The sequence below is a fragment of the Macaca thibetana genome, chromosome 20 (genome assembly GCF_024542745.1).
Source record: "Macaca thibetana thibetana isolate TM-01 chromosome 20, ASM2454274v1, whole genome shotgun sequence".
NCBI classification, from domain to species: Eukaryota; Metazoa; Chordata; class Mammalia; order Primates; family Cercopithecidae; genus Macaca; species Macaca thibetana.
Genome location: NC_065597.1, coordinates 18,671,882 through 18,684,882, shown reverse-complemented (window position 1 = coordinate 18,684,882; position 13,001 = coordinate 18,671,882). Strand labels below are relative to the sequence as shown.

Below are 13,001 nucleotides of genomic sequence, written 5' to 3'. Positions count from 1 at the left end.
TAAATAAGGGTATCACCGTGTTGCCCAGGCTGGTCTTGAACTCCAAGGCTTAAGTGATTCTCCTGCCTCAGCCTCCCAAAGTGCGGGGATTACAGGCATTAGACACCACGCCCAGCCAGATGTGTTTTCCGGCTTCCCTCCAGAAAAACCTCAGTTTTGCTCTTAAGCCCTTTCACTGATTGAATTGAACCCACTCAGTTTATCCAAAATATTCTCACTTACTGAAAGCCAGCTGATTATATAAGCTAATCACATCTACAAAATACCTTCACAGCCACGCCTAGATTCACAGTTTATGGAAAAAATAGGGAGTGTAGCACAGCCAGGTTGACTGCTCTACATCGAAATGATGAAAAGACATGAGTTTCAGAAGAGCCGAGGAAAACAAAAAATACGAAGTAAGGTAAGGACATTCTTATAATGTAGAAACTAATGTAACCAAATCAAAATAATTAAACGAGTCATATTTAGAAAGGTATTATTAAAGAGGCAAAATCGCCTAGTAGAATCTGTACTTCTACTCAATCTAATTCAAGTTTCTTTCTACAGGTGTTAAATATTTAATGAGGGGATTAAATTGAAAGGTATTTAAGAAAAGGGTGGGTCACCTTGACCCTACATAAAGCCTGTGTCTTGGGAGCTGCTCAGTTACTCTCTGATCTCCGTGGAGTCCAGATCTTCTACCCAAGATGAGTTCGGACGGCACTTCAGGTGGTAAGTTCCCATCAGCTTTTTCTCCGTTCTTTGGTAATGCTACATGCCTTGATTTTTTTCTTTTTTTTTGTTCTTTTTTTTTTTTTTTTTTTTTTTGAGACGGAGTCTCGCTCTGTCGCCCAGGCTGGAGTGCAGTGGCGGGATCTCAGCTCACTGCAAGCACCGCTTCCCGAGTTTACGCCATTCTCCTGCCTCAGCCTCCCGAGTAGCTGGGACTACAGGCGCCCGCCACCTCGCCCGGCTAGTTTTTTGGTATTTTTTTTTTTAGTAGAGACGGGGTTTCGCCGTGTTAGCCAGGATGGTCTCGATATCTGACCTCGTGATCTGCCCGTCTCGGCCTCCCAAAGTGCTGCGATTACAGGCTTGAGCCACCGCGCACGGCCTCCTTGCTTTTTTTCAAGTCCAAGTTTAAAGCACAAACACGGTTAGAGGTACAGATTGTTGGAGCAGCAGCTGTTTTTCGCTGATAAATTGTTAGAACAGCCATGGGTACTTTGAAGTTGGACTCTTGAATTTCAAAAGTAAAATGGCAGCCGTGAGTCCCCTACAAGTAACATCTACCTAAAATTTTAAAGTCGACACTTTAAGTGGAGAAAAGAATATATGAACTACTTAATGAATCCTACAAAATTTTATTAAGATGTATTACTTTCCATTACAAAGTACCAGTTTTTGTGTATCTTTCTTAACCTTCTCAATTGTCTCATGAGTTTTACCTCTTTCATTAATTTTCCTCCTCCCTACTGCTTCCTCTTTTGGTAATTTTGTACATTTTCAGTAAATTCTCTCTTTGGAAACTTAGGTCATTGATTATAATTTTCTAATATGTACATTTAAGTGTTTATCCAATTTAGTATGACTTTGGCTGTATGCCTACAGTAAAAATGCAGAGTAACAATTAATAAAACAAGGAAGCCAAAGCAGGGGGATCAATTCCAGAGTTTGAAACCAGCCTAGGCAGTAGAGCAAAGTACTATCGCCACAAAAAAAAAAAAAAAAAAAAAAAGAGGCCAGGCAGGCGCGGTGGCTCACTCCTGTAATCCCAGCACTTTGTGAGGCCGACGCGGATGGATCATGAGGTCAGGATATTGAGACCATCCTGGCGAACACGGTGAAACCCCGACTCTACTAAAAATACAAAAAATGAGTCGGGCATGGTGGCGGGCGCCTGTGGTCCCAGCTACTCGGGAGGCTGAGGCAGGAGAATGGCGTGAACGGGGGAGGCGGAGTTTGCAGTAAGCCAAGATGGCGCCGCTGCACTCCAGCCTGGGCGACAGAGCGAGTCTCCATCTCAAAAATTTTTTAAAAATTAGGAAGGCACGGTGGTGGTGCATACGTGTAGTCCCAGCTACTCCAAAGGCTGAGGTGCAAGAATCGCTTGAACCCAGTAGGCGGAGGTTGCAGTGAGCTGAGGACACGCCACTGCACTCCAGCCTAGGTGACAGAGGGAGACTGTCTCAAAAATAAATAAATAGCTGGGCGATGTGGCGGGAGCCTGTAGTCCCAGATACTCGGGAGGCTGAGGCAGGAGAATGGCGTGAACCGGGGAGGCGGAGCTTGCAGTAAGCCAAGATGGCGCCACTGCACTCCAGCCTGGGCGACAGAGCGAGTCTCCATCTCAAAAATTTTTTAAAAATTAGGAAGGCACGGTGGTGGTGCATACGTGTAGTCCCAGCTACTCCAAAGGCTGAGGTGCAAGAATCGCCTGAACCCAGTAGGCGGAGGTTGCAGTGAGCTGAGACCACGCCACTGCACTCCAGCCTAGGCGACAGAGGGAGACTGTCTCAAAAATAAATTAAAAAAGAAGGATTTAATTGAAATATAGTGTGCATGCTTAAAATAGCGAATATTTATACATGTTTAATTTAATGAATGTTCACAAACCAACTACACTCATGGAACTCAGAGAGCACTCAGATAAAGAGAACGTAGTGGTACCCAAAGGTCTCCGTTCGCTTCCTTTCAGGCTCAGACTGCGTTCCCTCAGTAGCCCATATGGTGCCTTTCAATCAATATAGATGAGTTTTTCCTCTTATACATTACAGTGATTAAATAATAAAATATTCTTCTGCAATTAGTTCTAATTTTAAAGATAAATTCTCTAATCCAGATAGTAAATATGTTAGGCTGTGTGGACCCTAGACACCTTTGAGCCTCAACTAACTCTGCTACTGTGGCTTGAAAACAGCCATAGACAGTACATAAGCAAATCAATGTGACTGGTGTTTCGATAAAACTCTATTTACAAAATGAGGCAACTGGCTGGATCTGGCCCATAGGCCTAGAGTTAGCCAATTCATGCTTTCATTTGTAATTTTATTGTGAGTAGCTATGAGGTCACGCCTGGATTTCACCTTGGGAAGGGGAGGGAATCAATGGTGCTAACACTGTTTGGAACTCTTCTTTGGTCTGGTAATTACCAATATTCTCCAATGTTCTTCTCTCTGTTGATACTTTTGTCAGGTTTCCCAGCCAAAGAGAATCATCATAATGAAGACAGACAGACAAACAAACAAAGAAAAACAAAACGCCGACATAAATTTTCTGAAGAATTATTGCAGGAACTTAAGGAAATATTTGGCGAAACCTGTTATCCTGATTACACAACTAGGAAAACACTGGCCAACAAATTTGGATGTCCAGTGAATGTAATAGATGTAAGTTCAAGATTTTTTTTTTTTTTTGAAACAGGGTCTCACTCCTGTCACCCAGGCGGATTTACAGTGGCACAATCACGGCTCACTGCAGCCTCCACTTTCCGGGCTCAGATGATTCCCCCACCTCAGTCCACTGAGTAGCTGGGACTACAGGAGCACACCACCCCGCTGGGCTTCGTATTTTTTTGTAAAAAATGAGGTCTTACACCCCGCTGGGCTTGGTATATTTTGTAAAAACTGGGGTCTTACCGTGTTGCCCAGGCTGGTCATGAACTCCTGGAGTCAAGAGATTCACCCGCCTCAGCATCCCAAAGTCCTGGGATTACAAGCATAAGTCACCACATCCAGCTGTTTCCTATAAAATTAAAGGGCAATGAGTACAGATGGAGGTAGAATGCAGGGGACTGGATACGAAGGTACAGAATTCAAAGAAATGGGAGAGAGCAATCAAAATATATATGTATATACAGTTAATCCTCCATATCCACTGGGTCCGCATGCAGATTTGGAAAGTTAAAAAATGAAAATAGGATGGGTGCTGTGGCTCTCACTTCCAGCCCTGATCACATCACTGCATTCCAGCCTGTGTGACAAAGTGAGACTCTGTTTCAAAAACAAGGGGAGGTCGGGGTTGGCGGGGGAGCGCAAATAACAATACAAAAATTTTAAAATGATACAAATTTTAAAACAATACAGAATAAGAAATATTTATGTAGCATTTGTGTTATATTAGATATCAGGTATTGTATGTCATCTAGAGATGGTTTAAAGCATATGAGAGAACATGCATAGTATATATGCAAATGCCACACCATTTCATATGTATGAGGGCCTGAGACATCCTCAGACATTGGTATCCATAACCAATTTCAGAGAAAATTGTATACATGCACACAACAATATGAAAATATAAAAAATTAAGCAGTATATAGCATTTCATTGCATAAGAAATAGTATTATGTACTTGTGAAAATACAGTGGGTATGTATTGTGAAAACCAGACTACAGTGAGGCAAATTTGGAAGCAGTGGATGAGTTGATGCTGCTGTAGTTAGTGGTGGTGACGGTGGTTTGGGCCAGCTTGCTAGCTGTGCGGATGGATGGGACTAATGAGACTGTAGATGTTTGAGATGAAGCTGACAAAGTTTACCATGTGTGGGATATGCTGTGAAAGATAAGGTGGACTCAAAGGTTACTTGGACATTTGACTTAAGTCTATGGAAGATGAGAGTTGCCTTTTACTAAGGAGGGGACCTAGGGAGGAGCAGGTGTGTCAGATAAATCAAAATTTACATTTTGGACACATGAAGTTTCATATGTAAGATAAACATCCAAGTGGAAACACTAAGTGAACAGTCGAATATGCAGTTCTGAAGGGTTGGGAGAGCACTTAGCTAAGATTTAAATCTGAGAGTTGTCTGCTAGTGAGCTGACTGATGGGTGGTAGCCCCTAGTAGCTTCAGAATGAGGGTTGAAAAGATCCAGGCAGGATTAGAAAATTGGGACTTTCAACCCCATCCTCCAACTTCTGGAGAGGAGGTGGAGCTGAAGGTTAAATTGATCACCAATAGCCAATGGCTTAATCAATCATGACTATATAATAAAGCCTCCAGGAAAAAAAAAAGGACTGAGTTTGAAGAGGGTCCAGATAGTTGAACATGTGGAAGTTCCTGGAGGTGGCTTATCCAGGGAAGGCAGGAAAGCTCTGCATCCCTTGCCCTATATCTCACCCTATGCATCCCCTCATCTATATCCTTTGTAATATCCTTTCTAATCAACTGGTAAACCTGAGTGTTTCACTTAGTTCTGTAAGCCACACTGGCAAGTTAATCAAACCCAGATAGGAGGTCAACAGTAGCCCTGACCTGAAGCCAGTCAGTCAAAAGTTTCAGAAGCCAAGACTTGCAACTGGCATCTGAAGAAGGGGCAGTCTTGCAGGACTGAGCCCTCGACCTGTGGGATCTGACAGTATTTCCAGGTATATGGTGTCAGAATTGAATTGAAGGACGCCCAGCTTGTGTGTACTGCAGAACTGTTGGCCTGGTGTGTGGAAAAACACATTTGCTCACACAAGCCTTTCCCTGTTGATTGTTGTGGTATGAGAGCAGAGGAAAAATGGTTTCTTTTTTTTTCCCTCAGAGTCATACCACAAATATATGCTCAGGAAGTTATTCAAACAATTGTACTCTTTAGTTGTAACCTGTGAACCAATGCATGTAAGAATTATGTGCATATAAGAAACAGAAAAGTGGGCCAGGTGCAGTGGCTCATGCCAGCACCTTGTATTTTTTGTAAAACACAAGTAATCCCAGCACTTTGGGAGGCTGAGGCGGGCAGATCACCCGAGGTCAGGAGTTCAGCGCCAGCCTGGCCAACATGGCGAAACCCCATCTCTACTAAAAATACAAAAAAATTAGCCAGGCATGGTGATGCACCTGTAATCCCAGCTACTCGGAGTCTGAGGTAGGAGAATTACTTGAACCCAGGAGGCGGAGGTTGCAGTGAGCCGAGATTATACCATTGCACTCCAGCCTGGGCAACAAGAGCAAAACTCTATCTCCAAAAAAAAAAAAAGTCAAGAAAAGGAACAGAAATGTGGATGTCAGAAAACACACCACTAATTCTCCTTACCGGGAGAGTATGAGTAAAGTAGCAGGGTTGTGTGAACAATGCACGACTAGGTGGGACAGCTGGGAGCCTCCTCTGTAGCACAGGGTGAGTTTCTTCGTGAACAAGCAGAACATTACATATGGGTCACAAACAGGTTGGGGAGAGATTCTGGAAAGCCACGGTTTACATGTAAACCATGGTGTCACTGTCTCCAGTGAAGGAGGTTATGGTTCTAGAAATGCACAGTGCGTGACCTGTGTTACCACATGTGCCTCCTAGGATAGATTGCCTTTATTATTTATATGCTTTAATGTCAGCAGGCAAGTCAGGGACTCTGTTTGGAGGAGGCTTAAATAGAAAAATCCTCCTACATTAAGGAATGCATACAAGAATATATTCAGATAAGTAGAGTCAATAAAATAATATTATCTTTTCTCTCTAGAATTGGTTCCAAAATAAAAGAGCCAGACTTCCACCTGCAGAAAGACACAGATTATTTGTTCTTCAGAAAAAGCATTATTTTCCAGTCCGAGCCCATCCATTTTTAAGCTACCAGGAGGCCCAGCCTGCAGTTCCCAACTATGCCACAGAGCAGAGCTTCTCTGGAGCCCAGGGGGTTTTGATGAGTACAGCTGGTTGCTCCCCTCTGGAGAAACAGAGGATTCCCAGTCAACAGATGGGCTACAATTGCTTCTCTTTGGAGAACCAAGAGATTCTCAGTCAACAGGTGGGCCCCCAGTGCTCTTATCTGGAGAAACCGGGGATTCCCAGTCAGCAGGTGGCCTCCCAGAGCTACCATCTGGTCACAGGCACTGAAAAGCAACCATGCTGTGCTTTGGAGTATGGTGGTGACACAGGAAGTGGGCATTTTACTGACTATCGTTTTCTCAGCTACAACTCTGCAGTATGCCTTCATCCTCCTCCATCTTCTGTGCCATATTTTCATGGAGAAAGGACTGAAACCAGGGAAAGCCAGCATGCAAGTCCCTTCCTTTTGGATTATGCTCAAGGTGCATATGGGGTGAAGAAAGACCATTGTCATTGCTCATTCTCTTTCTCACTGCTGCAAGAACAGCAGCAGAATGATTGGCAGTATCACCCGCAGCAGCACCAACAGCCTCAGAATTACTTAGAGGGGATGATGGTCCAGGAACGGCTGCCGATGGACTCGGGTCCTTGGGATCTAGGGAAGCAGTGGCCCTCGGCTCAGTCACAGCTGCAGAGTCAACTGCCTCAGAATAATGGAAAGCCGTTGTGCTCGCAACTGCAGCAGGTGCCTCCCCAAATAGCTGCTGACTCACCCCTGCTGCCTCTAGGGCAAGATATGCAGGAAGGGGCTTCAGAGCAACCCAGGGCCCAAGGGCAGCAACTTTAAGGTGAGGAGTAGGCAAGGGTCTGCAGCAGGGAACCAAGGATGCAGCTCTGCAAAGTAGTGCTAAGTGTCAGAGAACCCCAGTCACCCACACAGTAGTGCAAGGCAGAGCCCTTACCAGAAGCCTCCACATTAATAAAAGAAAAAAAAAAAAAAAGCCAGGTGAGGTTGTTTGAGCCCAGGAGTTCAAGAAAAGCCTGGGCAACATGGTGACTCCCTGTCTCTATAAAAAAACTTTTTTAAAAAATTAGCTGGGCATGATGGTGTGCTCCTGTGGTCCCAGCTACTCAAGAGGCTGAGGCAGGAGGATCACTTGAGCCCAGCAGTTCGAGGCCAGCTAGGGCAATATTGGAAGATCCCATCTCTACAAACAAAACAAAACAAAAATATAAAACTAAACCAAAAAATTTAGCTAGGCATAGTGGCTTGTGCCTATGGTCCAAGCTACTTCAGAGGCAGAAGTGAAAAGATCACTTGAGCCTGGGAGGTGGAGGCTGCAGTGAGCTGTGATCATTCCACTACACTCCAGCCTGGGTGACAGAGTGAGACCCTGTCTATGAAAAATAAAATAAAAAAGAAGAAAACTAAAACTGTCTACAGTGTCCACATGTGTTATAGCTCGTGACCATGTAGTTTATGGTGGCCTTGACAAGTCTGACTCCATATAATATGGATTGAAAAACTAGCAAGCACAAAGATTGCAGGAGCATTGCTCAAACCACATCATGCAAAGTCTAATGACATTTTGCCTTCAGAAAAAGGAGGCTCTTGCCCAGCCCCTGCTTCAGGCATTGTTCCCCTCAGAGGCAATATAGCCAACAAGAACAGAGTAACCACAAAGTCCCACAGCAGTGACAATTGGATGGGGGGGTTCTAAAGGCTACTCTTACAAAACTCTCTCCTCCATGGACCAGAGCAGTATCTCCAGGATGTGAAGCATGGCCTACCAGGACCCAGCTGTATCTTCTCAGCAGCCAGCTCCACCGAAGAAGCTCTGCCTGTGAAGGGAGCTGCGGCAACATCAGCCTGGCCTTTGTACATCTCAAAAGCAGCCCAATATAAAGGCAGGAGCTTTTAAGTGTAAGGCATTTAAAGACACAGTACATAAAGCCAGGCACAATGGCTCACACCTATAATCCTAGCACTTTGGGAAGCCAGGGCAGGAAGATCTCTCTGAGCCCAGGGATTCAAGACCAGCCTGGGAACCATGGCAAGACCTTGTCTCTAGAAAAAGGAAGAAAACAAAACAGTACAAGAGGACTCTGAAAAGCCTCAGGAAGTTGCTGTGCTGAAGCAACCCCCACCAGCCCTCTTAGCTGACAGCTGCTGCCCAGGAATCCAGAGTTTGTGACCCAATCATCTAGGGATGTGACGCCAAGGCCAACAAAGATCTGAAGTACCCAGGTGAGTCTCTGAATGTCAGGTGCTGACCTGATTTTTTAGAAAAGATCAAGTGTCTTTGAACTTCCAGGTCTTTTTAATAGTTTTGGTCTTTGACATGTAGAATTATCTCTCAAAGATTCCAGAGTTTTGTCAAAGCATATATTATAATATGAATTAGGCAACTTGTGTTAAAAGCTGAAATTTCCCACCAGTTCTTTATTAGATGCATCCTACATAGAAATTCTTCCAAGTGTTCCAAAGAATACACAGCCATAGAAACACAGTATATCAAGTTGACTGATGAAGAATCAAAATAAAGTATAAAGTAATAAGCTAGCACAGTTAATAAGAATGAGCTAGATCTATAGATACATGTGAGATTTATGAGGCACAACGTTTCATTGTTTTTTCCAGAGCAGGAGTGGATGTTTACTTTAAAGGACTTTAGAACAGGAAAGAAAGGAAAGTAAGTTTGGAAGAAACCTAAGTTGGGACGTGAAGGTCAAGTGTGGTCTTTAACCTTGATCTTAGGACTTTATAGGGTGACCCCTTTTCCATGATTCTTCTTTTAGGGCAGTCTGCCCACATGTGCAGTGCTTGAAAAATAAGCACACAAAGTGTGTTTAGGGAGTTGTGTGTGTACCCATCTGAGGCTTTTCCTCGCCTTTCTGGTGGAGTAACCCCAGGACATATTCCACCATTTTGTCTCTTGATGCACATGCCCCAGAATTTGCTGCTCCCTGGCATCTGCATTCAATTAACACTTTAGTGTAACAGGTATGGATCATCAGAAAATGGCCTCTCCCTGGCCCCAGTGGCCGGTTTATTGCCTTTACAGAGGCAATGTGAAACTTGCTGAACCATCACCCGGCTTTCCTGGGGGTGGGGGAGAGACCTCTCCTGCCTGTCTCATGCCTGTCTAACTACCTGTAAAATTTTCACCCTCAAGAGCCCAAGACCTCAAATCTTTGAAAGAAATTAGATAAAGGTCAGTCTTATTTAACTGCTTCCCGCTGACAAAGGGGATGTGGTGGTTCTGCATGTCTTGGCCTCTTGCTAGCTGTCAGGGTAGGAGGATGACTCCGTGGGTTGGCGAAAGTAGTATCTAGCAAGGTCCAAGGGAGACAGGGGCAGGAGTTTGCCTTCCTGTCCCACTAATGGGCAGTCTAGGGGTCCCCTGTAGAGGGGTGCCTCTTGAATATTGAGAGGACAGTATCCCACACTGAGGATCATCTGGAGCTTGATGGCCTGAAGGCGACAGGAGACAGATCATGTTACTAGATTTAGAAGACATAGGCCAAAGCAAAATAAGGGAATGAGGACAGCTCCAAAAAATTGAGGCTGCCAAGATGCCCAGTTAACTGGTAGCCATGGCCATGCCTGCTAAGACTTGGGCTGCCAACTTATTTCAGTGTGCCCAGAACTAGAATATTGGTCCAGATTTTTAAGTTACCCATCTGTTTTGTTTCTTCTGAGCTGCTGTGAGAGATCACTGGTTGGTTCACAGAAATAAGCAAGGTTAGGCTACAATGCAGACAAAAGCTTAGAACTGATGACGTTAGAAAGTAAGAGTAGGTGTACCATAAATTGTGACACATAGTTTTTCTCTTTACAGTCCTCCTTTTTATTAAAATCATGATAGGAATGATTTGTTTGTAAAACAAACTTTAGTCTTATCATATTTGGCCTGATTGCATAAAATGCAGCAAGGATCATTATTTTTACATAGGCTTTTAAAATTGGCTTTGATGGAACTCTGTTCCATAAGAAATCTCAGATAAGACATTTTAAAAGCCAAGCACAGCCATGGGTTTGTACCCTCAAATACCTATGAGAAGGGTAGATTTCTCTCCTCTTGAGGTCTCTAGATAACTTGGAGCACCTGGGCCTGTTAGACAGTGACATTCTTTACTCACCACAGGTTAGCTCCCCATACAGGGACTCTGTAGACAAGGTATGAGGCCAGTCTCCCCAAGGAACTTTTATTGGCCCTATAAGTCAAGCTTGATTTCCTTAAAGGAAAGCATGCCATTCCAGTCAAAGTCCTGGTAAAACAGCCAATTTCTCTAATGGTGTCCTGTTGCAAAAGAAAACATTCTAATTGCATTTATGCAAATAACTATATTGCCACACATTAAGAATACTCACACATAGTTTCCAAATTCTGGAGAAATCAGAGAGAAACAAATGTGCTCCAAATTTTGTTCACAGGAGTATACTCAATTGTGAAAAGCTGTAAATAGCTCAAAAGAAATGTTTTCTTGGCTCTGAAAAACAAAGGATTTTGCAAAAAGTCAAAAAGATGACTTCACTCTTATATTAGTTCAGTGCGTTCAGTTAACTCTCATTCCACTTGATATTCATGAACATTTCAACTATTAATATATGTATCTGCTTGGCTATCTGCTTTTAATTAAGCTGACTTTTAACCATAGCGCTCTTTAAAAAATCATTTTACATCTCTTACTACCCTACTTTATCCAGGCCAAATGAACAATATTTCTGGCCTTTAAACATTATCAAAAGTAACCTCACAGGCGAAACAAATCTTAACTAAGGTTATGACTTAACCATGAGGTGCTTTTAAAGAGGTGGCAAGCAGTTTTTAAAACATTTAAAGCCTCCACAGGTAGCTCAGAGAAAGGAAAATTCAAGAAGGGAAGTCAGAAGTCATTCATGGAGGGGCAGAGAAAAAATTGCCTGGACTATCATATATCTGTGCAGAACATGATGTGTTGAAAGGAACAAGAGCACATTATAAATTGGGTGGAGAAGCACGTGGTTGGTGCAGAGCATCTCTGCACAGCAGGAAAAGGAGACAATTACCAAGTGCATTACAGACCTAAAGCTGCTGGCAAAGAAGGCTCAAGCACAGCCAGTTATGTAAATGTATCTATCCCAATTGAGATAGCTAGAAACAGTTGACTGACTAAATGGAAACTAATCTAGGTGACAAAATATTTCTGTATTGGTGTCTACTGAAGTTATAGTTTACCTCTCCTAAAAATGAAAAGTTTATTTCATATAGTGAGAGAATGAAATCTATAAGCCAGTCAGATGTTTCTCATCCTTCTTACTCTGCATCTGAGTTGTTCCATAATCACTTCTGAATAAGCAGTTTGCCTTAGATTAAAACTTGCTGCCTAACTAAAAATTAGCAGGCTATAGTTTAAATTTGTAATTCTACCATCTTTCAATAAAGTGACAATTGAATGAGAAAAAAAAGTTATCCCCCCTCAAGAGATTGCTCAGTTAGATTTTTTGCTAGGACTTTTCTGAATAAGTGTGGGATATTTCTAAACCTCTGAGGTAGGGCTTTCTAGGTTGAAGCTATTGGTTAATGATTTAGGTAGCTTTCCTGGGAGAAATAAGGCTATTAGAGAGAAAGATGAATTTAGAGGACAGGTAAATATTCAGTGAGCACTGATCTTGGAGATTATATTTTTGCCCCAAAGAGGTGTGAGGTATTTAGACATTACCAAGGACCAGTGGGAGAATGGTAATTGGTCCCTTAAGTAATAAAAAGGGGTATGGATCTTTTATTTGAGGGGAAGGGATGCCATTTGCCCTACCCAACAGGCTTAAAGCCCTGTCCTTCCTGTTCTGCTCTCAGTTATGAAAGACTGAAGAGGCTAATCTGAGGACCTCTTGCACAGGGGCACTGGGTTCCAAGGCTGACTTGTAATTTTCTCCTAGTTCATTATTAAGCCAAATAGTTTAAGTTTTGGAGAAATTTTTCCCACTTTTAGGGGATGCATCCAAGGGGCATGTCCTGTGATATGAAGACATGACTACCCATCTGGGAAGAGAGAACAGAGGAGGAAAAAAGGAAAAAATAAAAAAGAAGGCATCCCCCCTTTCTTCTATTATCCTGAAGAGGGCATTTCCCATCAACCTGGGCTCTGGACTTAACCAGTCTTTACAGTCTACCCTTAGTAACTGTATCGTCACAATTACCCACTTGAGAACAGAGGGAATACAGAAGTGAACAGTGAGCCCCTGTCTATCTCTGGGCTTCTGGAATTAACTAGTCCTTACCAGAGACACAATGTTTAATTTTAAAGTGCGTTGCCTAATTAATAGTATAGTACAAGAATTATCAAAATGAAACAAGGTAAAGCTAGGTCTTGTAAATCTGGAATACACATAAATATATGCATACACACATAGTAAAAAATATTTCTAAAAATATAGATACTGTATTGATAGTCTTTAAATTACTGAAAGTTTAATTTGGACAAGATAAAAAAGAATAGCTTTTCTCC

At 42.8% G+C, this 13,001-nt stretch overlaps 3 protein-coding genes across 3 annotated transcripts in view; 2 read left to right on the top strand and 1 right to left on the bottom strand.

Moving 5' to 3' along the window:
- Positions 1-13,001, top strand: part of CFDP1 (craniofacial development protein 1) — a 934,470-nt gene that overhangs the window by 504,474 nt on the left and 416,995 nt on the right. The window lies entirely within an intron of this gene.
- The window catches only part of CNTNAP4 (contactin associated protein family member 4), a 990,511-nt gene that overhangs the window by 832,221 nt on the left and 145,289 nt on the right, over positions 1-13,001 (bottom strand). The window lies entirely within an intron of this gene.
- On the top strand, positions 558-8,202 carry LOC126943782 (cytoplasmic polyadenylated homeobox-like protein). Its single transcript, XM_050772830.1, has 3 exons — positions 558-714; positions 3,178-3,371; positions 6,424-8,202. Exons 1-3 carry the CDS (start codon positions 690-692, stop codon positions 7,354-7,356), a joined length of 1,152 nt encoding a protein of 383 aa, XP_050628787.1. The 5' UTR covers positions 558-689; the 3' UTR covers positions 7,357-8,202.